At 36.9% G+C, this 27,561-nt stretch overlaps 1 protein-coding gene across 3 annotated transcripts; it reads right to left on the bottom strand.

The window, feature by feature from the left end:
* Positions 1 to 268: 268 nt before the first annotated feature.
* ugt8 (UDP glycosyltransferase 8) lies at positions 269 to 26,067 on the bottom strand. 3 transcript variants are annotated; one of them, XM_044113986.1, is made up of 6 exons: positions 25,743 to 26,067; positions 17,252 to 18,084; positions 11,517 to 11,659; positions 6,294 to 6,370; positions 5,417 to 5,636; positions 269 to 4,420 (listed from the first exon to the last, which is right to left on the bottom strand). In XM_044113986.1, exons 2-6 carry the CDS (start codon positions 18,080 to 18,082, stop codon positions 4,054 to 4,056), a joined length of 1,638 nt encoding a protein of 545 aa, XP_043969921.1. In that variant the 5' UTR covers positions 18,083 to 18,084; positions 25,743 to 26,067; the 3' UTR covers positions 269 to 4,053. The 3 variants fall into 3 exon arrangements, with proteins under 3 accessions (XP_043969921.1, XP_043969922.1, XP_043969924.1); XM_044113987.1 differs by lacking the exon at positions 25,743 to 26,067 and adding an exon at positions 18,248 to 18,271; XM_044113989.1 differs by lacking the exon at positions 25,743 to 26,067 and adding an exon at positions 18,177 to 18,200.
* Positions 26,068 to 27,561: the final 1,494 nt, after the last annotated feature.

Raw genomic sequence — 27,561 nt, forward strand, 5'->3', positions numbered from 1 at the left:
GTGAAATGCTCGGCTTTAGCTTTTGTTGTCAGTGAATTTGCATTAGATTAAAATATTCTGTCTCATTCATTTGTTTTCATTGAGTAAACAAAATTTTTAGCCCCGCATTTTTTTTTTCAAACCACATGTATTTTACTTGCAATGAAGCAAATATTTGGGAATAATTTCTGCAGGTTTACTGTAAGTGAAGATAACGCCACATTCCGACATTCCACACCCAAAGTTTGCTTTCCATGTTTGCGAGATAGGAAAGAAGGTTTCCATCAGGTCTGCAAACAAAATATTTGACTTTTATTCAGCGTTAGTATTTTGTTTACATTCTATTTACAACATAAGACACGCATGGAAGGGGGGAAAAAGAGAAAAGATATAATTCCATAAAGAGGGTAAAACAAAATCTAAACAGCGTGAGAGACAAAGGAGAACTTTTACATCTGAGGTCCAAGAAGAAAGGATAGTATGTGCACCAATGGAGGCAGTATTCAAGCTGATGACATACAAACTTCACAGGACTAGTGACGTGAATCTAGATATTAAAGAAAAATATCAACGGCTTCTTTTACATGTCAGGGCTACAATACTAATACTGCAAACATGACAAGGATGAAATATCAGACATTTTCTAAACTTCAGACCCTGTTCATAGCCTGTGTAGCACCTGCAACGCCACCTACTGCCAGAGCCTGACTGCTGATGTCATGACAGATGATTATTGAGAAAGTTGATTCAAGTATAAGAGTCTGTTGTTTTTCAGCAGGGCTTGGATGTGTGTTGCAAGTGTAAATGTAGCTCACAGAGAAAGAGAGAAATAGAGAGAGAGATCAAGTTTTTCCCCCTTTAAGTTGGTTATTTTATGTTGTTCAAATGAAAATTTTCTTTAGTTTAATACTTACAGCATCCTAAAAAAATCTATTGCCACCCCAGGTAAATTTGTGTAAGATACTTAGAACAACTTCTGAACATTCGCTGCAATTTTACAACTGTGGGTGTCTGAGAATTTTTATCTTTATTTGCCTTTTTCACTCTGCATAAAATTTGGATCCTCATTTCAATACATATGTCACAATTCTTGTTTTAAAAAAAACTCTAATTATTGCTCTGATTGGGTATTTATAAGAACTTAGCTGATTAGCTATCATCTTGTAATCATTGTTTTTATTTATCTGGATTAGCGTAGTGTTAGGTACGGCTGTTTTTCTTGACTTTGAAGAGAAATTGGCTTGTGTCAGATTTATTTGTTGCAGAAAAACTGAAAGTTTGGGGTTTCAAACGGTTCTTAAGGAAGTAAATCAAATACAGAAATTAATCATTTAGAAAATATTGGGGGTGCCAAAATTGTTGGAGTTATAATTCAGTAAAGTGTTCCCATGCCCCTGGCCCCCATGTGGATAAATGCTCTCAATCTAAAGGTTGGATTTTCTGAAAATGTTCAGAGTGACATTATCCTACTGAGGCAAAAGAGAAATTTATTTCAGGGACCTTTTACAAAAAGCATGGAGGGTGTCACAGATCCCAGCTTTTACCTGTAATTGAGGCTTAAATGAGTCTGGGCGGAAAGCATATACTATACCAGATGCCAATGAGCAGAGGTTGCCGTTGCCCAGCTTTATGTATATTTTAGCTTGTGTCACATTACAAGAAACTGTAAAAGAATTGTTATTCTTTTACACTATGGCTTCTTTTGATCTTGTTTCACCTATTTGTTCCTAAGGAAGGTCAAGAAACAAGATAAAGGGGGAAAAAAGTAACAGAAAACAGCTTAAAAACACACAATTGTTTCCACATTCTAATTTCATAGAACAAAAATGTAAATGAATCTCTTAGGGCTAAAAGTAGAGCCATCTCATTCCCATAATAAGATTAACAATGTATGATGAAACACCCAGAAAAGACAGGGAAACATACAGTGCACTCAGCAATTATTGGCACCCCTGGTAAAGAGGTTTTTTTTGTTTTTTAAAAAAGTTACAAAATAATTTATCTTTTACTGTAAGTAGCATAATCAGACACAAGTTTACTGCTGACTAATGTTGGTGACACTTCTCTTACCAACCTTTTCCACTGCAGGGTGGGAAGATGAGTTTGGGTTAAATGTGGTGCAACTAAAGCCCACTTTCTGACATAGAAAGTTTTTTTTCCCCCTTTTGCATTTGGAAGAGTGGCCAAGAGAAACGGGTCCCTGCTTTATGTATACATTCTCCTAGAAAATATGAAGTCATTCATTATTGTGAAGTTTATAGACCCTGGTCAACTTGGATTGGGATCAGTAGCATGATGTGCTGCTTAATGCTTTTTTTTTTTTTTCTCCTAAGTGACCTTGCTTGTCACAGTTTGAGTTTTTTCTAAAATCTTTAATACTGCCTGTGCTAATATTTTCAAGCTTGAGTGAATAGCAGTTTTCTTCTACTTATTTTCTTACTCGCAAAGATCAAAACACATTGGTCTTACTCAAGTAACATGTTCTTTTCTGTTTGGAAGAGTGGCTAAAAGAAAATGGCATCATGGTGATATAGTTGTTTCTCCAAGGAAACAAAGTTTTGGGTTACCCATGAATAGTTCTTAGAAATTAAATGTAAAATCAACAAAAACACCATCAGGTATTGAAATAGGCCTCTGTGACTTCATACACATACTCTAGAGGGAAACAGGTCAATGATTACTAAATAATTATACAAAAAAATTGAAGAATGACTAAAACACATGGTGAAATTATGGTAAAGCGAAAGAACAATTTGCTCAACAGCTGCTTAAAGATATCTAGTAGAGGTGCCAATAATCTGGAGAGCCTTGTAGATTTTATATTTAGCCTTTCATTCAAGCGTTGAAATTATAATAAGTTCTATAAAGTCTGCTGGTTTGCACATGGACGGCAACAGCAATGTCTTCCAGGCTTATCAAACTGTGGGAAAAGTAATTTAAGGCTAGCAATCGTGACGAGTTGAAATTAGTACACAGAATTTAAGAAACAACTAAATAATGGAGAAATGATGTACAAAGTCAAGTGTGGCCCTGAAAATGGCAACAGGGTAAGAAATCTTTGCTGCAATAAATAGATTACGGAAGCAGAATGAAGAAACAGGACTACAGTAGCAACAATCATAAATGAGTAATGCTCTGATTCATCCTCCCCTGCATGGGACTGAGTGGCTCTGACAACTGATACACAATAGCCTAATAAAATTAATGAAGAAAAAAAAAAGATAAACTAATAAAATCACCTTTTCACTACAGTAAGGTCAAACAGAGTTTGGTAGACACTGAGCTCCTTTCATTCACCAGCTGGCACTACCATGTGAGAAGGGAAAATTATGTATGTTGAGGAAGGATGAGTCAGACACGTGCATTGAACAATGCAACTACATTACAAACCCAGAGCACATTTATGATTGCTGCTGTCAATGTTGCTTGTTTCACCAATACGAAGAGAGATGTGATCTCGGAATAAGGAGTGTACGTCCACCGTCATACTGTCACATCTCTGACAGACAGATGAAATATAATAAACAATAAGACAAGGTTAAAAAGGTGCATCATTAAAATGCATTCGAGCAGCAATAAATAGATTTTTCTTCTATTTACAGTTATCACCAGACACTTTAAAACAAAGGATCAATCCAAAGCTGTTTGATTTGTTGCTTTTGTTCCTAGGATGTAGGCTTGGTGGTCCTCCCTCTGCTGAGGAAGACAGCAGAGAACATGGAGTAGATGAGATGCTCGTATAGATGTGTCCTTCCTTTATTTCATCCATAAAAACAACTTGCAGTGTTTCGCTGTAGCTGCTGTTATAGTTTTTTTTTTTCTGTTAATTCTGCCTCATAGCACAAACATTCATCTAAACACACACATACACACAGATTTGGAGCACCCGATGCCTTGCTGTCCCCACACAACGCAGTGTATCCTCCTACAGCCTTGTGCTTGCTCTGAGTAGCAGTTGCCTCGTTGACACAGACCTAAGAACAGCTTTTGCTCCACGCTTTTATCAAAGCAATGAACCAAACCTAGAACTGAGTCCTTAGGGCAACTTCTTCCTCACGTCGTCATTCAGAAACACTAATTTATCTTCTTCTCGGTTTTCAAGGAACCATTGCGTTTGTGCTTCCCGTTGGCAATGCTCTCAGAGTGACAGTGTCCATTGGTCATGCTGCCGTCTACTCTTCTGCTGTGGCCACTGGCCTTGCCCCTGAGGAGACGTACCAACCTACGCAGTAAAAACACTATGAGAGCGCCGGCAGCTGCAACAGTAAAAAGCACGTCCACAAGGAAGTACTGGTAGGGGGACACTTCATACACAGCCGAGCGCAGGTGGTTAGCGCCATTGTGACGGAGAATGTAACCGATCCAGTACACAGCCCTGGTGACTGGGTGGCCTGGCTGATCTTTGTGAATGTTGGAGAGGAGGCGAGCCTGCTGGCGGTACCTGGGAACAGGAAAACAGCAGATTTGGGGGTTAACAAAAAACATGGCGACAACTCCTACTATAAATTAAAAAAAAAAAAAGAGATGGAGAAAACACCATTCCACGTTATAAGCTACAAAGATGCAAGCTCCTTTAAACAATGGGATTTTTTTCTGCTAGCTATATGTAAGGGTATCTATGGAACATTACATAGGGCCTGAGTCTACATACACCCAAAAGCTCAGTAAATAAATCTTGATTTATGAGACCATGAGCACACACCCCAGAAATCAATTTCACCTTTTTAAATAACAGCTGCAACTCGTTTGCTATATCCGCCTCAGGTTCTGACCCCTACACACCCATGTTCAACCATGGAAGGCGAATGCAAAAACTACTTCATGAATGTTGGTGCATTTAAATGAGTCAGCAAATCAACGTTATTTCATGGTCAACTATGGAAGCAGCAGACAAAAGAGTGAAACAGAATTTCAAAAGGCAGAATTTGATGTGAGTGAGGTGGAGAGTTGAAAAGCTATCATTTTTGGTAGCCACAGTAGTGGCGTGACAAATACAAGCTACAGACTGCCGCCAGCACTTTAGGAAGCAGAAGGTTCGCTTCACAATGGAGCGCTCACGGGTGTCAGTTGTATTAAAACGTGCCTTCTCTGTGCTTTGGGCAGTGGCTACACCTGAGGCAGTAAACACTGCCTCCTGAATAGTGTATCAGGCCCTGGTTGTTGCATACGCCATATTTGTAAATGAAATCCTAGATTTTTGGAGAACGAAACCAATAGTTTTTATTATACAAATAAAAAGCTGATTTCAGCTTTTTATTTGTATAATAACTTCTCTTCACCTTTGCAATTATTTTCTTTGTGTTGGTCTATCACATAAAATCAAATTAATAAAAAAAAAAAAAACATTTAATACATTTCAAAGCATTGCATGAGGTGCTTATGAAGAAATGTACAAGGAAGGATAACACATAACAGAGAAGACCTAAATCAGTCCAACCTGGGGTCATTGATGACACTGCTGAGGGAAACATAGAGATCTTCCTCCGTCATGTCTTTCCAGTGGAGCATGAGTCCCATCCCTTTGGCTGCCACACGAGTCATGGTGTCATAGTGGTCTCCGAAGAGAGGCACACCCACCACCGGCACCCCATGATACATGGCCTCATAGATGCTGTTTAAGCCCCCGTGGCTCAGAAAGGCTTTAGTGTGAGGATGGCCTGGATGGGTGTTGAAATTATTAGTAACTATTAACATGCTGTGTTTCCTGCAGTCCTGTTTGGATATAAATATATACAGTTCTCAGGGCATGCAACAGAGACTCGTTATTTTAAGTGGAGCATTTAAAAACATCATTCCAAAAGTTTCTCCATAAAATCTTGATTTTATCACATGCCTGTGTGAATACCTAGACACCTTTGTCTAGGTAAAACAAAGCAAACCTAAACGTGTATTCCCTTTGTGCCAACAGAGTTACTTACTCTGACCTTTGAAAAGGTCAAACATGGAAGTAAATATTTGCTGCCTTTGTTCACACATCTTTAGAACACGGATTCCATTCACATTTAGATTTTACCACCAAAGGGGCTAATGAGTCTCTGAAACGTCTATCAGGTACAACTGGGTAAGTCCCCTAATCCACCTATAATTCTATTTTAACTATTAAGTAATTTTTTTTTTTACTAATGCACTTCTGGGGTTTTCCATAGTTCATAGAGATACCAGCATGGCCAAGTTGCCAAGCTCATTTCACAAGAGTATTTTACAGTGTCTGCTTATTTGGTCTTTGAATTCAGGTCAACTCTACGATGAAATGTTCTTTTCAAGGACCATGCAACACAGTACACAAAACCAGGCTAAATATAAATGGTACTCACCCAATAGGTCATTCTGTGGCATCCAATCAACAAGCTTGGTGTTGTTGCCAACGTTACTGGGTGCAACTCCAGAGAATCTAAAAGGAAAGAAAGAAAATCATAGTGAAAGGACCCGACACTGATACAAGTTATTCAGAAGAGACATACTCAGACTTGGTTCATTTCCAACCTGCAATATTTTTCAAATGTTCTGTGGCACATACAAAACAATGGGAGTAACTGAAATTATTTGCATAATGCCAACTTTTTCAGCCATGTGAGATGCTAAGAGTTAGACAAATCAAGGTTCTAACAATACAAACTAAAAATTAATTTCCTTCTGTTTTTTTATATGAATACCTCTGTTGCAGAGGTATTCATCCAAAATGTCTAGAAGGTAAATATTGTTGAAAATACAGATTTAGACAGACGTTTTTAAGGTTTCCATGTACAGTCAAACAAGAAACCATTAAATTAAACCCCTCATTGTGCAGAATCTAATTAAACTGGCTTATGTTCTGCAAACTCCAACAAAACTTCTTAACAAGGTAAATTGTAATTCAATGAAGTTCACAGTTCTTTTCACATCCTTGTATACATTCACTCAGAGGCTCAATGTACAAATATACTCACATCAGAAGCATGTTCTAAAGTAATAACTCTTGATGTCATATTGTTGCATAACCACACGCCTCATGGACCAACCACTAACATACATACATAGCATATAGATGCTATGTATGTTCAATAAAACATTGCCAAAAAGATTTGTGGATATTGTCAGTGTCTCCTTATCTTATTTAATCAGTGAGTAAAGGACTCGGGTTAGATTTTTTGCTTTATATCAAGTCAAATAAATTTGTATAGCACATTTTCAGCAACAATGCAGTTTAAAGTGCTTTACATCATAAAAACCATATAGTCAGCAATGATGAAACAAGCAATAAATGTTACATTATGTCAAATGTTTTTATATATATTTTCCTGCTGGATTTTGATGTCAATATTAAACATCTTGTAGCTACGCTTTTCCACCAAAAGCCACCAGGTGGTGCATGTGAGCAAGTGAAACCATGGTAAAATCCTATTTGGTTAAATTAACAGTGTAAGCTTTTAAATTACTAATGAGTGGATTTTATCATATTTAGAGAAGTTCTTTCCTTCCTAATAAATGTCTCTATAGATTTCCATGTGAAAAATTTAGAAATTTTGCATGCAGTGTTCACCACCATTTATTTTCTTTAGATAACGATAGGATAAGAAAAAAAATTCTGCCTACCCAAATACATTGTTCATAAAATAGTGTTTCACAATGATTTAGTTAAAGAATTGGATGACTCCCAAGTTATGAAGGAACTGTGAATGGAATGCATCTCTTAAGTATTAGAGTTTAATATTAACTAGCACTGTAAATAGCAGCAGTCTTTTCAGCAATTTCCTAATACCTGTTGATAATAATCTATCTGTCATTTTATATCTACGGTATCGCCGGTGGGATGTGTGGGATATTTTGTCGTGCAGCTTGCGGGATATATTGTAAAGCATGCACATGCTTTGGTTGGTCTAACAATCTATTTTTATTAACAATCTCAAGGCCAAATTTTCTAAAGGTTTGCAAGTTAGAAAACGGGCACAAATTTGATAGCATTCACAAACTTGGTCTACAAACAACACACAGACAGGACTCTCAACAATTTACCACCCAAAATTCAAATTACTAAACCTAAATGAGATTGTGGGGTGCTGCTTTTGTGCTTTTATTTAGCACGTTTGAAAAGCAGGTGCAAACTGGGATGCAAACAGATCTGCAGTCACTGGCATGGATACAATGACAGAAGATATTGCTAACCCAATATCAAGTATTTGGAACATTTAAAGAATATTAAAAAATATATATATATATGTATATATAAATTAAAAATATCTTCCAGCAACTCCTGGCATCTTACCAGATGCTGGATGTCTATGACTACAGTATGTAACATCCAGACATAGTTTGTCTGGAACCCCTCAAAGGACTGATCCCATCAAGAGGACTGATGTTTAAAGTCTGGGTCATTGTAAATAAGAAAAACAACTATTCATATTGCAAACTGCACCTGATAAATAACTTGCACTTTTATTATTTTTACAGAGCAATTATACAGCCATACATCAATGGTACATAACACAAATTTTGACAATATGAAGTTTTCCCTAAAATAAACACTTTAGCATATCTTACAACCTCAGCATCACATTTGTAGACTCATCACCATACAACCCTAAGATAAGGATACACTTTGGGTGGGATAGCTAAACACCATATTCCAAAAGACAAACTTGTTGGCCTTATTTACATCAACATAGCTTCTGATGGCCCCCAGCGCAGGCTGCAAGTGGTTTCTTGAAGTCTTAATGAGTAGGTTATCTTTTCCATTTTATACAATTCCCTTACTTTTTGAACCCATAAGTGAATGATTGACTTTTACATCCCAGTCCATCTGGAGCGCTTCTCTGAAAATTTTTCAAACCTCTTTAGGATTGGCAGAGTTCAGCTGTTCCTCAACGCCAACTATACGGATATTTCTGCACCTCATCCTCCCTTCCATATCCTCACACTTGCCACGTATCTTAACCAGCTCGCTCTGAAGTTCAGTAACGGTAGTCTGCAGAGTGTTTACCTCATCAGACCATGTAGACAGTCCACCTTTCACATCTTCAATTATCTGTTTTAATTGAGGTGATTTCCACACGGATGGTGGTAGCATTGCTGGCTATTTCTGCCCTCACTGCATTGATGTCAGCTCTGAGTGGTAAACTCTTTGGACAGTGCACTCCTCATTTCCTTCCTTATAATTTTAGAGATTTCCCCTTGTATAGAGGTTAGGATATCGGCTCTCAACTCCTCACTCATACCAGGGCTCTTGGGTTGTGGGTCTTCGTCTTCTGGAGGACGCTGCCTCATGGATCTTGTGTTAGCCGTTAGCTTTGCCGTGTTACCGTCGTACTTGAATTTGCAATTTATCAAGCAGTGGCCACTGAAACGGAATTCCTTATAGTCCAAAACCTTTATTAATCCGATTTAGGTCACAATTAGTGAGCAATTGTGGTTTTTAAAGTGAAAATGGTGGATGAGTAAGAGATTGCGCATAAAGCATTTCCGTTAATGATGCATATGCATGCTACAAAACAACCTCCATCTGTCCATCTCTGTCTGCTTCCTCCCTGACTCAAAGTCTTTTATCCAGAGTCAACAAAGCCTTGTCTCATTGTTGTGCCAATCAAAGCCGGCATTCATTGAGGCATTTATCAATGAAACAATTCATTTGGTTTGATCCCCCTTTCAAACACATTGGTCTTCCATCTCTTACATCCTCTTGGTTTTAATAAACACTGAAAGCCTTTAAACAAAATCTTCTCTTTGTCTTCATCTATGCATCAGTCCATGGATTTAATTTTGATTGTATGTAAAACAAAAAAACATTATATGTGCTACACAAAAACTGCTCTGCAGTTGAATAAGGCATACGTGGCCATTATGTGGATGTGAGGCTTGGCTTTGTAAATATGCAGATCGTGGGAACATTTAGTAAATAGGAGCAATAAAAGGTGTCATGTTCCATGTGACTGGGATACTTCTCTCCAGTGGCACCATAAAAAAAACTGTCTTATCAGAGTCATGTTCACAACAACTAGTCAACTTCCTTGGGTGCTACATAACTGACATCAGCTTCTCGTTATTTTATCACTGCAATCTTGTTTCAAAAATAACCCTGGTTTAGTTTACTAAATTATAGTAATCTACAGAAACTAATGCACTAATTTTTAGCTCATTCAAACCTGATATTTATATTGAAAATAGAAAAAGACAGCAAGCTGCATCTTAATTATGAGAACTACTGAGCTGGCAATACATATAAAAGAACAAAAATGTGTAGCACACCTAGTCTCAAGATTATTGATATCTGCTTCTTAAATCACAAGCCAAGCAACACCAAAACATTTAACATATATTGTTTCTCTTATCTCCCCCACAGAAAAGGCATTCTCTTCTCTGTCGTCTTTCCTATCTTTGCAAAGTTAGGAATGTGGTTTGTCAACTTTGAACTTTGTCCTTTCACTGCTTCTTGTGTGTTTATTCATGATGTGTGGAGTCTAAACAAAAATTCACTCATTTAGAAAAAAAAAGACTAAGCAACAATGTGAGTGAAAGAAAAATGTGGGATTACTTTTCCTGATTATAGATACTTAGTAATTGTATGTTATATGCTGACCGAAAAACAAATGTAGCATCAACAAAACTTAATCTTAACCTTGCTTATAATACAATTCATTAAGAACTTTTCAAGCAAAGGTGAAAGAAAACATAATGATCAAAATAGGTTGTTCCTAAAATTGGAGCTGATAATGTTCGTGCTCACAAATATTTCTAAATAAAGGTCAGCAGAACATTTCAGATGGGAAGGTCATGAAGAGTGATGTGCATTACTGTTGGATTTCTAGGGAGATGATATTATACTGAAGGCCGGTCAATTTTATGATGAATTTCCCAATCCTGTCCAGAATCAGAACAACTCAGAAATCTGGGTCACTGTAGTCAATGACTAACAACCTTCTAAATATACAAAGATAAGAGTTAAGCATTAACATGTTCAGAGGCTATGTTTGAAAACAGCCCCTCCATTTCTCTCTTTGCTCAAAAACCTTTAGTGTTTTCCTTATGTTGTACTTACACTAAAGGTTAGTGTAGGTCTGATGCTTTTATTCCAACAGTTTACCTAAGGTATACCTTACTTTGCATATGTAAGTTATACTTACCAAAGCACATTGGCAATTACTGTAGTTATCCGTCTTCATGTGTATTACAAAACACCAGCAAAGAGGAAGTTTAGGAAATAAACCAATCCAGCTTTTTATACTCTTGTGACCTGATGCAGTAATTAAAACGAAGTAGTTACTTTGTTAAAAATTGAAGTCATCAGGTTTTGCAAAGGCAAGTCTCATGACGTAAAGGAGATCAGTGCACGTGAGATGGCTCCAGATATTACGCACATGTGGGTGGGTCCAGACTCTGACCTTAGCAAATAGTCCGGCACTGAGGAACAAAGCATTGCCTTTATTTTACCATCCTCCTGACAAGCTATATAGCAGATTACGCGGCTCCACGTCATGTGACATCAAGAATGATGAGTGTAAAAAAAAATTAAAAATCCTGTTCAAACATTATTCTGTGACAGATGACCTGGTGTGTGTGAGCATTACCTCCAGATGACACGCTGTGGCAGACGGGCCAGAGCTCCAGCCAGTTTGTGAGCAATGTCCTGGGAGAGGTACTTGACTCCAGCGCCAAACGACACCACCACAAAGCCATGCTCTGCCGTGTCGTTCACCAGGGCCTGAAAATACTGAAGAGACAGAGACAGAATAGCCATAATAAGCTACAGATCCAGAACAGCATACTAATCTATAACCTGAACTTTGTTTCTTGATCTCTTTACAATCATCCAAAGAACCAAAGCTGCAACAATGTTACAATTTGCCATCTTTGGTATGATTGATTTGATACTATTGATGACATTAAGGACAAATGTTTCAAACTACCACAAGAAAAATTTCCCTACAGGGACAATAATAAAGTGATAGTAAAATTGAGAAAAGTATTTATTTCTCTGTCATGTTTTTCTAGATTTACAAATTGAGAAAAGTAATTTTATCAATAGCTTTATTAAAGAGCATATGCGATGTTGGAAAGCGTAAGTGTTTAGTCTCTAGTTGGTACCAACGACAGTAATATTCCTTTTGGGAATAAATTCAATATTTCAATTTTAGCTTAAAACTCTTACTCTGATCATCTATGTAATAAATTAAATACATTTTCTGATGCACCATCTGCAAAAGACCATGTTGTTTGTGAGCGTTACACAAGTTTAGATTTTTAAAAAGAACTGCATAAAAGAGCTGCAACCGGACTATAAAAATTTATAGTCCGGTTGCAAAAGATGCAGCATTTGTTAAATTCTAGTGCTTTGTATTTACACCCTGCTGACCAGTTGGTTAAATAACATATTTGACCAACTGAATGGACTTTTAGGAAGATAGTGGTTAATAATTCAGTGTCACAGATCCTAGAGCTCACGGACAGAAGTGAGGAAATCGTAATGATGAAACAAAACAAGCAGATTTAAGAAACTGCTCAATGAATGGGAAAATACGTAAAATTGTCAACTAACAAAGACATATCTCTAGTTATTCTGAAAATATGGAGAGCAATGAATGACAAAACACTTAATTTTTTTTTAAATAAAAATTGTTTTACTAGTGCTGCGTGTCGAACAGCAAAATATTCATAGGAAAAATGACAAGCCGTATTTTTTGTCAAAAAACACAAATAAATAAATGTGTGTAATCTTTCTTTCTCAAAATGCTAAACCTTTGCTCAACTGACACCAGTTAACCAGCAAAATGTAGTTTTCTTTCTTTTTTAGTATTGTACACATTTTTGTAGATATTTTCAAAACTGCTTCTTAGCACATTTGTGATATCGGTTTGATAATTATAAAAAGAGTTTATAAAATAATGTCTGGTTTGGATAATTTTTTAAAACTTTACTTGTCCGATCTGGTATGCCATTCCATGATTGTATAACTATATATAGTATATAGTAAGAAGTAAAACCAAAGTAGAAATCTTGTGGGATTTTATTTTTGTTAATTGAATTTTAATTGAACTAGATTTTTTTGAGCAGTAAGTCCCATTGGGACATAAAGGCAGGAAGCTACTTCTGTCTAGGTTGTGTTCCTGGAAGACAAAGACTGGTTCCTCGATCTGTCAGGGGACTTCTTCTCATTTCTGAGCACACCCACTACTTGGAATCATGGTTGTCATATTACAGGATGTCGTTACGCAATGAATTCTTTCTGAATAATAAGAAGAGGAGCTCAAAGAAAACTGCAGCTATCCATTTCGACTCACCAGACTGGAAGTTTTTCTGAATAATTTTTTTTAGAACATTTCTTAGAAATTTTCTCAAGTAAAATATACATTGCAAACCACATTATTTAAAACCCTTTATAAATATGGAAGCATTTTATTGCAGTAGTATAATCTCTTCATGACAAATCCAACCTTTAATTTGAGACAGTTTTTTCAGTGTTAAGAAATAGTTATTTTTCAGTAAATTCCCTGGTTGTCAAGGAACTCAAGAAATCCAAAAGAACATGCCAGATTAGAGAAAGGTGGATGTGAATTGATGGGGAAATGTCTATTGGTGTAAACCTGTCTAGAGTCAGAGATATACTTTCAACTTTTAAAACTACCAAAACAAAGACAACCAAGACTAAAGAACAACTTTACCTTTTCTTCCCACCTTACCTAGCAAGAGGAGTGTCAAGAGAGGTAGATACAAATATCTCTAGAGACTGCATAAAGAAAGCTACAGCCAAAAAGATTAAATTATTTTAAGTTTTCCTTGTCCCTCTTGGTTGGGGTTGCCAAGCATTCGGGAAGACACCTCAGGTAAATTGTTATAGGAGTTTGTATTGATAAACAGTGGTTACAGACTAAATAAGGATGTTGAAGTCACAGGAGAACAGGACAATTAGAGGAAAGGAACTGTCGGTCCAGCTGCACCAGCTCAGGTCGGCCCTGGCACGGAGCAACCTCATGGGCACACTGGGCCCAGTGTCCCTGCGGAACAACCCTACCATCCTTACAACGTCGCCTTAGTGACCTCTTAAAAAGAGTCCCAGTGTCCCCAGAGTTCTCCTCAGAACAATGAGCGCGTTCTCCGTCCACTTCCATTATAACTCCCTCCACACAGTACAGCACAATGCTCCCTATTCGCCTCGAGTGGCATTCCTAAAACCCCCAGCAGCAGATACCGACGGCCCGCGCTCTCAATGCCCAAACGTTGAACTAACTCCCGTCACCGCCCGCCTCTGCTCCCCATAGCTCTCATTATCATCTGTTTAAAATTTACCATATGCATTCAGCTCTAGCTGAACCCCCACCTCAGCCATGAAGGCTCACTCTGTTGCAGGATGTGATAAGATACACATAGTGATAAAAAAACAATGAGAAGAAATATACCCAACATTTTGAAAGAAAAATTGAAAGTACTCCCTAAAAAAATTAACAAGGATAAGTTACTAACAGTGTGCAAATTCAGTGTTTCAAAACAAAAACCTAAAAATATTGTACCTGAATGCCAGACAACTTTAGGAACATGAAGAAACAAATTTGTGCTTTGTGAAACAACAAGAACAGGTTTGTGCCTCTGCCCTTACTGTAAATATATTTTGTAACTTAAAACCAACAGGGACTGATGATGCTAAAGAAATATCAGTTAGAAAAAAAAAATCAATGTAGGAAGGAAAAAAAAGATTTTCCAAAGTACAACTCAAAACAATGAACCTCTCCTTAGTCAATGACGGAGCAAGAAACAAATTTTGCACGTGAGGCAACACGTTTCCATAGTAGTAGTTGCACTCAAGTCTTCATGCAGCACTGTATTTCAGTGCCATGGTTACAAGCACTTAGCTCTGGATGTTCATGGCATCGCCTGTAAGAAATGTAGATTTCTGTTGTAGTATGTAGTTCCTCTACAGGCCAGTATGAGATTCTCACAGGATAATATTCTTGTAAAGAAATACCAAAGTATTAATGTATTTAGATCACTGTTAAAACCAAATTTGTACATTGATCTTTTCACTAGTATGTAAAAGCCAAAAAGCCACAGTTATTCCTTCTGCAAATAGTTCCAGGCCTCAGCATTGAGATAATTATTAGAAGGTTGTTTTCCTGAGTCAGAGACTCTCCCAGCTGGGACATTAAGTCCAATCTGTGGAGAAAGCATCTCTGGTGTTACTTAAGCAAAACCAAAGTTGCTTCCTCTGCAGAGTCAGAATGGATGGATTCATCAAGCTTGACTCATTAAGTTGATCCAAAACATTTCTGTGGATATTTACAAAAACAAGAATTTCTTCTCTTACAGAGCAAATAAAAAAATCCCAACAAGATGAAATGTGGAAATCCTAAAAAGTACAAATGTATACTTTTTAAAACTTCTTAATTTTTCACCTCCCTTCGACAAGCTTGAGTTTCTTGAGGCCAATGAAAAACTGAGGTTTTTCTTTGGCCTCATAACACTGGATGTGTACTAGATAGAAAATCTAACCAGTCTCGCTTTATAAAATTTAATGAATTAATTTACATCCAAACAATGACACTATTTTGGACAGTGTGTGCTTCAAAACTGAATGAGGAACTTGGAAATTGAAGAGTGGAACACTTATCACCAGGGCTAAATAGGAACTTTACATAAAGTGATCATATTTATGAGGCAGAATGAGTCTCTGTGAGCAATCTGTCAGAGGATGAATAATCAGTTTCATAGTATTATTTGTTTTATAACTATAGCAAAGTGCGGTAAGCACACTTTTCTTAGTCATTACTCAGGCTGCTAACAATGAAAACAGCCAAGTAAAAAGATTATACTTATTTGTTTAACATACAAAAACCCATCCAACGACAGGTAAAGGTATGATCCATATTATTTTAATATGAAATTATTTACAGTCTATAACACTGTTTTTGTAAAGGTGCCTGTTTCTGGACTAAACTAAGCCCCCAATTTGTCAGGATCATTAAAATGCCTCTGCTTAATATTAATATCAGGTGGCTAATAATCAGGGTTCAGTTAAATTGACTTCACTCTGGTTAAAACAGACATAATACAGACATTAATTATACCAACTCTACCTTCAAAAGACATTAATAACAGTAATTGGTGTTGCCCTTCAGCTTGGAGCCCATAACTTTCCAGGCAGCCGGTTGTCTTCAATGTAATCAGAAAGGAGGGGGGGGAGGGGGTCCTCTGAAACAAGTGTGGAGCAGCTTTGTTCCAAACTCTACTTACTGCAGAACCGTCTCTGGCATTTTATTGAAGGAACTTTGAACTGTAACAACGGCATGATGAAAAATTCAAATGGTTTAGAAACTGCAGCTTTTTCAAATCAGTAACTTTCTAGCCCATGTTTTATATGCTGCTGTAAAAAGTATTTCACCCTTCGCAGATTAGGATCAAACACAATTTTAAATCAGATTACGGTTAAAATTAGAAACTGTATAAAGTTGTTTTCAAATTATAATTTCATCTTGTAAGAGAAAAGAGCAATCAACACCAATCTTGCCATATGTGACAATATAACTGCTCTGCTCGTTAAATCATTAATTAGTGTTTCTTTTTTTTCTGGACAGGTGAGCTTAATTTCTGAATATTGCCTGTAGTGCTACGAAAAGTATTTAATAGAATCTGAGTGACCGACATAAAGTAGGCTAAAAGTTTTCAAAAAGCAGCACATAATGTCCTGATCAACAGAAATTTAATTAACAATTTGAAACAAACTCATTGACATCTATTATTCTGAAAATGATTTGAAGAAGTTGTAGGCATCTATGGTGCTTTTGGACTCCAGCAAAACACACTGAGGGCAATCATCCTGAAATCAAGGAATCATGAAACAGTGATGAATCTTCCCAGAAGCGGCCAGTCTACTAAACTTATTCCAAGATTTCATCAACAACTCATCCAGAATTACATAATAGAACCCAGAATGACATTTATAGTTTCGTATGTCACTTGCCTCAATTAAGAGAAGTGTGAATAATGCAACAGTAATCAAGAATAAGAGAGCTCTGCAGAGAAAGCTCTGCAGTGCGACAAATTTCCCCCATAAAAAGACATGATGGCGCCAAGTATGGCAAAACCAATTTCTAGATTAAGGAGGCAATTACATTTTTACATAGGACCAGTTTGGTGTTGATATCCTTTTTCCTTAATAAATTAAATCCTCATCTTAAAACTACTCTTCAGAGATTTTTGTTTGTCATTATTATTTGTTTAAAGATCTGTAAAATGTGTCAAAAAAGCAAAATTGAGGAAAACTACCTGGGGCAATCAGATTTTCCATACCATAAGCATGCATCTCTGTACTGACCTGTGGTAGTGGGCTGGGGGGTTTTGTGAGGATGCCTCCTATGTAGACGACATGAGGGAGGGTGGGCCTTGGGAACTCCAGAGCCATATCAGTGCACAGCATCCACAGCCTACTCCCCTGCACCAAGTCAGCCATGGCTGCATAAGGCTTTACTCCATGCTTCTTCATAATCCGGTCATATTTTGGTAACACAATGTAATGGACTCCAAATCGCTGTGCCAGGTAGACGCCTGTGTTGGCAATTCTCTGCATCAAGGACATGCGGTCTGTCAGCAGTGAGTTGAATTCTGGCACGTACGACAACGGCGCCGGGGCTCCGACTTCTGCAGGGTACCACAAGCCTGTGCTGAAAACAGCATATTGCACGCTCAAGATATGAGCAATAACGAAACCGCACATTTCATTGGGGTCCACTAGCAACAGGTCGAACTTGGCCTCCTTCAGGCGGTTCATTACTTCACCATTGCCGACAACAGCATCACAGTTCTGAGAGTAGTGGTCAAGGATGTCAAACAGTTCGAGAAATGTCAAGCGGCCTGAGAAGATGTTGCTGACTTTGGACTGGAGGAAGTCGTCAGCTGTTGTGCTGTTAAAGATCCCTGGATAGCGCTGCAGATGATAGTGAGGAGAGGGTGGGACCTCACGGCCCTCTGAAACTAGAAAGTGTGTCTCGTGGCCCTCTTGGTGTAGCGCCGACGCCAGTGTTTTGAAGATGTAGAGGTGCGATTCGAACATAATGGGTGGGACCACGATGATTTTAGCGGCCCGTGTTGCACTGGGACTCCAGGCGAGGAAGCTGAGAATGAGCAGCAGAGACGATGGCAACAACATGGCTATAAAAACGATAAGAAAAAAGTAGATTATATGTTTGCAATATTGAACATAAAAATGGCAGAAAAAGAAATCCTTAAAAATAATGTCCTACATAAAATTTCTAGTCTTTTTAAAAGGAGAAAAGAACAGAAATTATGTACAACTCTATGCAATTTATCTTACATTGTGCTGAAGTATCTAAGATGATGTCATACAAAATTTAAATTTAAAAAAATACAAAAAATGCAATAATTACAAACAACAGAACAATGCTTATCATAAATAAGCAAAATTAGTATTTCCTTGAAAACGACATTATTTAAAAAAATGTATCCATGTTGGTGAATTTGGCACTAAAGGAGCTAAGTCACACTGGGTTTTCATGAAAACTACCTGGCAAACTCTGATATAGAACGTCTCCGAGCAGGAATTATTCATTTATTTCAGGATATATGCATCCATTTTATTGTTGATTCATTTCATAATGGTGTTTTATTTGGGAGACTTATATTCTAAAGCTATTTTACATATTTCATGGACTTTTGTTTTTTAACTGCCTTTATTTCAGGCTTTGGATTTGGAGCGGGTCTGCTGGTGCAGAACTTTACCAAGTGAATTCATGTCTGATTCAAACAAGTAGTTCCTCCAAACTTAGCGGCCAGTCATAGCACAGTGTTCCCCTTCCCTAAGCTCGGTTTGTCCAGCACCATATCATGAATCAGTTGGGTTCATGTAACCAGAAACAAAAAATGCTTAACAGGTGAAATGACAATGACAATGGCAACATGAGAACTTGAAGATGATAGGCTAGTTTGCTAATGAAACTGAATGACATCATTTAACATCCGATTTTTATTTGCTTCTGCCACATCAGCATGCCAGGTGTCATGTGGGCATGACAGGCCTTTATTTCCCTGAGCGAGCTGCCCGAGGACAAGCTTCACCTTCACGAAGATGCTGAAGTTTGCTTCACTTTGACCAAACCCACCCACAAAGAGGAAACTCTGCCCCTTTGGTCAAATATAAAAAATGTGAAATAAAAAGAACCAGAAATTAAAATGGAGTAAAAAAAGTAATAAGTTAATGAAACACATGAAGTTGCTTTACAAAATAAGTGCCACAAAATAAACACTGGTAATGATTTCCTTTTGACTGAAACAACTCTCCATATTTTCTGCAAAATACAAACATAAATGTGTGGAGTTTGCCAAACACTACAGGTAGTTTAACTCAAACTGTCATTTGGCATTTCTTCAAGAGCATGATCCAAAAGTGCTCAGATCCCCACACGAGTGACTACAAAATCAGCCTCGATGGTCATCAACTAAACCCTACAGAACATCTTTGCAATTAGCAGCAGAGAAGTCTGCGGAAGAACCTGGAAATTTTTTGTCCTCTGTTCTATGATGAATGAAGAAAAACAGCAGTGACACATTCTCATCAATCCAGAAACACAAAAACGGTGGAAAAGGAATGAGTTAAGTAAAAAAAAAGCTTGACATGAAGCCTTCTCTGCATACATATGTTATGTAGGTACACTGACATAAAAGAAAAAGTCTCAGTCTCTGATGATCGCAGCTTAACCAGCAACAATGGCTAAAGGGCACCATGACAGTGTAAACACAATGGGTCTAACTAGGGGATGTTGATTATGGGATGCAAATGACTGTGCATCCCAATAAATAATGCTAAGTTTACACGTAGGCTACCGAGGGTGAGAAAAAAATGTCTCTTATCACTATCTAATCATTTAAAGGGTGAGGTAAAAGAAGCTGTCAATGCAAATTATGGATTTTCTAGCCTTATAGAGAAGATGTGTCATCATTCATCTAATTGTTTTACCTTTAGACAGATTTAATTTACTTGACATTCCTCAATAAGCACAAGTTTTTCTGTCAGCTTTCTGATCATTGGAGCCGTTGGTCAATTTAACAAAAAAACAACTGTTGAATCAAATATAGTTATTGGAAAATAAAAATGGAACAACTGCTTCCAAACAGACTCAACATTTAGGTTTGTGCAGTTGTCATGTCTCAGAACTTTTAAGCTTCTGTTTTGGTTTGACGTTGTTGGATTAAACCCTTCCAGTGTGTTCAGGGCCATCGCTGACATGGTGTGGGTAGTACCAACGTCACTCCAGTTAAACCTCCGGCCGCTCTATTCACAAACACAACCACAAAGAGCCTTTATCATGTCACTGCTCCTACAGGCCCACTTTCATTCCTTGTGGCTCTCATTTGTATTAATTATTAACCACCTAATGACGAGTATCAATTATGTTGGTTATTTTAAACGCCCCTGTATTCTCTTTTTACAGATTGCCTCACCTTAGAGAACATGCTGACATTTTAGCAAAATTGAAAAAAAAGTAAAAACACCACATGAGCAGGAAATGTTCAGTTTCCTGCAGTTACCTTTTAGGATTTTGTCATGTTAGAACAATGCTCTTCAATTTATTTTATTTGAATTTTATGTGATGGACCAGAAAAAAAATGAGGCCACCTGATGAGGGAAATGAAAATTAAACATGTGACATGAATTTGAATTCAGCCCCCTGTACTCTGATACACCCAAAATGATAATTTACATTCAGAAGATGCTTAAACATTAGATAGCATGCAGCTATCTATGCAGCTAACTATCAAATGACATTTTCAAACTGTCAACTTTAAACATTTTTTAACTCAAAAACATGGCGGATGGCTCGATGACTGGTGTCCGGAGCATGGGGTTTAGCAGGTTTTCTGTGAGAAACCCTGAAGTCTATCAAATCCAACCTCTATTAATCACATTTCAGTTTGGAGTTGTGACAAACGCAGCACAAAACATCTGAATAATAATGGAAAGCACCAGAGCCTTAGCAATTGGATTGCATAAACAGTAATAAAAGAATCCTAATTCTTATTTAAAAAAAAAATAAAAAAATTAGTTTGCGTTTTATATGTACATTGCCTTACAGGGCATTTACATTTTCTTTAAAGCCTCTATTGAGAGTCTGGTGATGTGTCAACAATACTCAGACCCAAAGCAAAAGTGTTTAATGATCAGTGCTTTGCGTCTGTCCAGTAACATATCAAGTCTTTCGTATTTTATTACTGGATGTATAAGAGCTATCACTAGCATGAGCATTTATCTGTACCTACATGAAATGACAGAATTATCCTTTCTACTATCCAAATATCTATTTTCTAGTATGTGAACTAGGAAGTGAATAAGTCGTCTATTTGTGCACAGTATACGACACGTCTCTGCAAACAGCTGTGGCTTGTAAGAGGACTCAAGATGGGTCACCATTTTGTTTGGCACTGTCCAGAGTATATCGCAACAAGCACTTGAAAGTCCAGACTGTTGACAGTAACTATAGAAACCAGTCGCCATCTACCCAGGGCTGTGATACATCATGACTTAAATTACTAACAATCGGGTCTAGTTACTCTAAGGCAGCTTGATGTGGATAAAGGGGATCATTTGATAAGAAATATTGTGGAATTTTGTAACAGTTTGGAATAAATATTGACTGGGTTAGAGATGTAACTCTAACCATTAAACATTATTCCTTTAATGGAAGCATGTTAAAGTGTTGAATTTAAACAATTAGAATCAATATATGTAAATAAATAAATAAATAAATAAATAAATAAATAAATAAATAAATAAATAAATAAATAAATAAATAAATAAATAAATAAATAAAGGAAAATTACCAATAAGAACATTAGCAACATACAATCATGTTTAAAATTACTGTGGAAGTTCTCTCTCTGAAAGACATATTCACTGATGGAGAGAGAGCAGAAAAATCTCACAGTAATTGGCAGTTTTTGTGTAACTAATGACCAGTTTGGCTTCAGCAAACAAAATATACCCTACAAGCACCCTGCAGTCAGAAAATGTGTTTTGTACCAAGAAAAAAAAGCCACGGGACACATAATTGTGTTGTTTTTCTGCCTTAGCTCCATGATGTACATCTGTCCAACAGTACAACAGGAAGGCCTAATCTGCGTGAAAAGCGAATCTATTACAACATCAAAAGAAAGAAATGTATAACCAGTTTTATTATTCTATAATTAAATCCCATAAAAATGATGTTTTCTTGATCTAGAGCAGAATTTCTTCCACAGTAGTGAAAGGTGAATTTTACTTGTGTGTTCTGAGACGGTCAGATCTGACATCAAACATGTGGAAGGCTCCTATCTTTTCAGTACTGCAAAAAAATTCAACAAGACATATCGAAGGTGTGGTGTGTCTTCACAGTACGTAGAAACATGTACACACACATACAAAGTTGGTTATAAGAATGAAATCATGTCAGCTTTGCAATCAATGCATGACTGTATAATGACAATTTTATTTAAAAAAATAATCTTAACATGCCAGTGTAGAGTTATTCCAAGGATCAGTCTTTAAAAACTGGCAGTATATATGTCACCAATATGTAATTGGACACAATATGACAGTGTGTCCAATTACTTGTACTACAAAACACTCAACAGCAAGATGAGGAGACACCAGAGTAGATAACATCTTCAATAGTTTTGAAAACAGAATGGAAGTGGAAAGAAAAAACACCTGACTTTCCCATGCCATGGCACATGAGACACTGTTTATAATGGCAACATGATCTCTCAGCATGCCCTTATCTTTTAAAGCTCCATCAGCTTTTGATAGTCAAACAACCACAGGCCAACCTATGTCTATGGTTAAATAATCCCTGTAAGTATTAAAGTTGTTCAAAGATAGACAACAGCACTAGAAAGAAGCTACTAGACACTTAGCTGCATGAGTAAATCTACTGTCTTACCTTATATATTTTTTGCTGATTTGCAACTACCAGCTGTCAAAATACAAGAACTAGTCCAACAGGTATTGTCAATCCAAGATGCATCACGTGTAACATCAATAACCCCAATGGTGGCTTTATGATTCAGAGATAAGAGTTAGTTTAACAAAATATTGGGTCACAAACTGTTTTTCAGGTGAGAGGCCAAGGGAAGATCAAAAAGTGGTCGTATTGCTATTTGTAGACTGCATGAAGCTATATTAATATAGTTTTGTTACTGTGTTAAATTAACACAGACAATGTGTGACCCAGGTCAGAGTTAGCAAAATAACCCAAATTATTTTAGAATACAATCAAGCTGGCATGAGGCACACAGGGAGAAGGTGCACATTAATAATTTCCCTGATCTCTTCCATCACAAAACCAATTTTTCACAAACATGTCATCTGCAGCAGTGAGGGTTAGATGTGGATCGGTAACAAGGTACACAAGTTCTTAAGAAGGTTGTGATTTCCAAACTACCGAAATTGTCCATCATGCTAATCCTCCAGTTCAAAGTTCTTTCAGGGAGGTGATAGTGAATGTCCCAGAGAGACCAACTTTTTTTTTTCCCCACTTATCGCTGTATACTGCCGATTAGCAGGATGACGGCAAGCTACTGCATGTTTCCTGCACAAGAGAAACGGAGCTGCCTGAGGATCTTTCAGGTTACATCGTGGAAACCAAAGGACCACCAACCATTATTCTTATTATGGTAACATTTGTAAAACTACAAGCTAAAAGCTGACTGGCAAATTGTTGGAAAAAGCAAGGCAGTTACATCAAGTTACGCAACTTCCTTAATAATCCATCTCTCATCACTGTGTTACTGCGCTATTTGTACATGCTATTTGATATGATTAATCTAGGTCAATATATCTTATACCTGTGTCAACATGTATAACTTTAACTCATACCATCAAAAATAATTATTGGCTTTGTGAGGACTCTGAGACAGACATTTTTTATTGTTGAAGTAATGCCACAAAGAATAACAACAGGATTAAAGTCTTCTCACACTAAGCAGGTGGATTACACATTTTACTCTAGAATAAATAGCTTACTCCAATTCCTGCTTGTCTTGGACATTTCAAACTAACAAGACCAAAAGTAACATTTTTAGGTGATTATGGCCAAAACTTTTGAAATACCTCAGTCACAACAGGCAGTCAAGTACACCAGCCATACATTAGCTACTTTCAAAGACCTATGCTGAACTATGGTGTCTTGTTTACCAAGGGAAAGTTAGTAGGTATTTAGAGCATCAGCAGCAGACAATTTTTATCAAGTTGTGAGTTACGATTACTAGCTCCATCATTTCCACAAAAACAATGTTTTATCTGCGACTTGTGGGTTACACTTTCAAGAATTTATCATGACAACATGAATAAACTCAGAATTTAAGCCATATTTTTTTTATCAAATTAATAAAAGCTGGGACTTATTTCTGAGATTTTGGCTTGGCAGAACCATTTTTGACTTAAATGAAGATAGATTGTTTTTAAATCAACCAACTAGTTTGTTCATCTTGTTTTCATGTACGTCTGTACTAAAATACAATGAATTTCATATGTGAGCATATGTCTAATTAGCATGTGCAAAGACTGGTTTCCATCAGAAATAGTAAATAATTAATATTTTACTGTTGGGATTTAACTATAATGTTTCCCGTGAAAAATAATATGGGCAGGGTGGGTTGTTCTTTGTCACAGATTTTAATGGTAAAAATGTCATGCTCTAATGAATGTGACCTTTGTACTGAATAAAAAGATCTGATATATGTCAGTTCAGTGGCATTTAGTCCAACCATTAAAACGGGTTGATTATTCATTAAAGATTACTTGTTGAGTGAAATAATTTGGAAGGAATTTGCATCCTAATCTCAGAATCTCGCTGTAACATTTTACCTAAAAAAGAACTCAAGCGGAAATATCTTACCGATACTTAAAAAAAGTTGCTATATTCTATGTTGTAAAAGGCACATAATTTTTGTGATGTTCACATTTTCGCTGGTTACAATGTAAATCAAAGGCCCTAAATTTAACGAAATTTTTAGAAACCGCAATTTCTTAACCCTGATCTTAGTATTGTTTGAAATAGTTATAGTGTCAGTTTCATATCTTTGACATGCGACTCTCGTAGCATGTTAGAAAATGTTAACCTACCTATAGGCCAGCAAGACGGAAAACTTTAGGACGTCAAAAGTGCTGCGTTTGCTATCAGTTTGTTGCGTACGAACATCAACATTGAACGAATACATGCAGTGTCAAAACTAACAACCTAGGCAATTAGGCAAAAGCTGTTAGAAAACATCTCATGTGTCATTCATAAAAAAATCCACATAATTTCAATTAGTCTTGATTAAGATACTTTTATGTCAAGTAAAGGCAATTTACCTGACATAAAATACTTTTTTGCGTCAGGTAAGTGGGATTTTTACACACAAAGCAAAATTACAAACTATAAACCAATGTTTAAGACAGTGATCGTTATGGACTAAAACATAAGACTTTAAGGGTAAATTAAAACAACAACAAAACAAAAGCCCTACATAATCGCTGATGGCTAAATTTCGAGTACTGATGATTCGCAAAGTTCCTGAACGCAACACTAGACCCTGACTCCACCTGAGAGTCTGCAACAAGGATGTGGCTGTAACGCAATTTAAATTAAAATAAACAAACTGACAAATACGCAATAGAAACAAAGTAGTTTCCCTCACTCATGACAAAATAGCTACTTAAATTAAACGTAGCAGATAAGAAGCAGAATGGGGGCGAACAGTTTGGCTGTGTTACCTAGGCCTATAGGCAAATTGTGCTGTACACCTGTTGTAAAACGCATTTTCAATGGCCTTACCTTTAAGACTTTCCGATCAGGAGATAGAAAGGAGAGGTAAAATTGCAGTCCCGAATTTACTGTGCGGAGTTTCAAGCGTTAAAACCAAAGAATAGGCTTTGGCTGGGGGAAAAAAACTATTAGCTGAAGTTTAAATGGGTCCCCGAGAATCGAATACGGCAGAGGAAAGCATGAAACTCGCTCTCTTTCTTCTGGGGGTGGTGAAAGGCGGGACTTTGCAGTGTTACAAGATGGAAACAAAGGGAGTGGCAAAAGGAAGAACATACACCGACTGAGTGGTTGGGTGACTCAGGTGCAAGTGCTGGGTCTAAGAGCCAGCACAGGTAGGCTGTTCTGAAGTCACTCCATGGCTGCTGATATTGGAAGTTGGGATAAGCTTAAAAGTCACAAGTACCTTTGAAAGAAAAGAAGGTCCAAAGTGCTACATTTCTACCTCAGCCGCACGACTGCGTTCAAGCAGGTTGTTCAAGAAACACGCAAGTCCCAACCAAAAGTACTTAGACTGAATCTTATGATTTCTCTTTTACTATGGATGATTTTTCATTCACATTTTGTCTTGTCTAATAAATGGTAATTTTCAGATTAAACCATTTATCACCAACAGCATTGGCATGCATGTGCTTCTCAATATTTAAAATAAAATAAAAGTTTATTTTTCATCATTTCAATTCAAAAGGTTAAACTCTTTTATTATGGATTCCAAGCTGTTTGCCATATGAGCCAAAATTACCAAGCTAAAAGTACACAAATGTGTTGTTTTTTGTTATTTTTATATAGCTGCTGAGCAATAAAATACATTTTAATAAATCAAAAAATTAGTCTGATTTTGCAGAAATTGTATCTGCAAATCTTTGCAGAACCGAAATGCCAAAAGGGTCTTGGTAATACCTTATTAAAAGAAAAGCATACAGTGTCATGCATTTTTTTTTTCTGTATTTTTTTTCTTGTTTTTGGTGGTACAAAATCAATCAGAGGGCCACAATTAAATTTACCTGAAATAAAGAGCTATTGCACATTTAAAGAAACAAGTGGAAAGATATATACATCTGATATCTTAGATAACTAAGGCTTACAGCTAATAAAATCCCAAAATTCAGTTTATCAGAATATTTGATGCATAAGACAAAAAAGCAATTTTAAGACACAATGGCACAAAAGATATTCGCTAAATAAGCTGGATGTTCAAAGTGTGCTGTATGTAAGCACATTAATGAAACATTAGGTGGCAGGAAAAAATGTGGTAGAAAAAAATGAGCAAAAAGTAACAATGATAACAGCACATTTGAGAAGATTATTAAAAAACATCATTCAAGAGTCACACTGAGTCACAAGGTTTGGACTTTGGCTGAAATTACTGCTCCAAGAGCCTCTACAAACAGACATAACTTGAACGTGGGCTGCAATGATATTTTTTTTCTTGTTGTATGCCATGCCACCTCCTGTGTTTTCTCAAGTTTGCAGTCAGTACAAATGTCGTCCAGAAAATTGTAGAGCCTTTCACCTGTTCCTCTGACAAGTTTTTGCAGAGACGCTGATTTAATTTTCCAGCTGGATCACCAAAAGCACCAATTCCTGATTTAATGGTCATTGTGTTTGAATGGGCCTCTGGCCACCACGCTTGCTTGATCCAAGACACACAAAGAATTTATGAAGTATTATTAAGAGTAAGACGATGATACCCCACCCAACAATAAAGATGGGTTGGTGACCAGTAAAGCAGCTTAGTCTTCCTCAACACTCAGCATTATCACAGACTGATTGCTTCCATGCACCCGCACATTAAGGCAGTAATTCACACTAGAGAAGCCCCAAATATTTG

The sequence above is a fragment of the Gambusia affinis genome, linkage group LG04 (genome assembly GCF_019740435.1).
Source record: "Gambusia affinis linkage group LG04, SWU_Gaff_1.0, whole genome shotgun sequence".
NCBI classification, from domain to species: Eukaryota; Metazoa; Chordata; class Actinopteri; order Cyprinodontiformes; family Poeciliidae; genus Gambusia; species Gambusia affinis.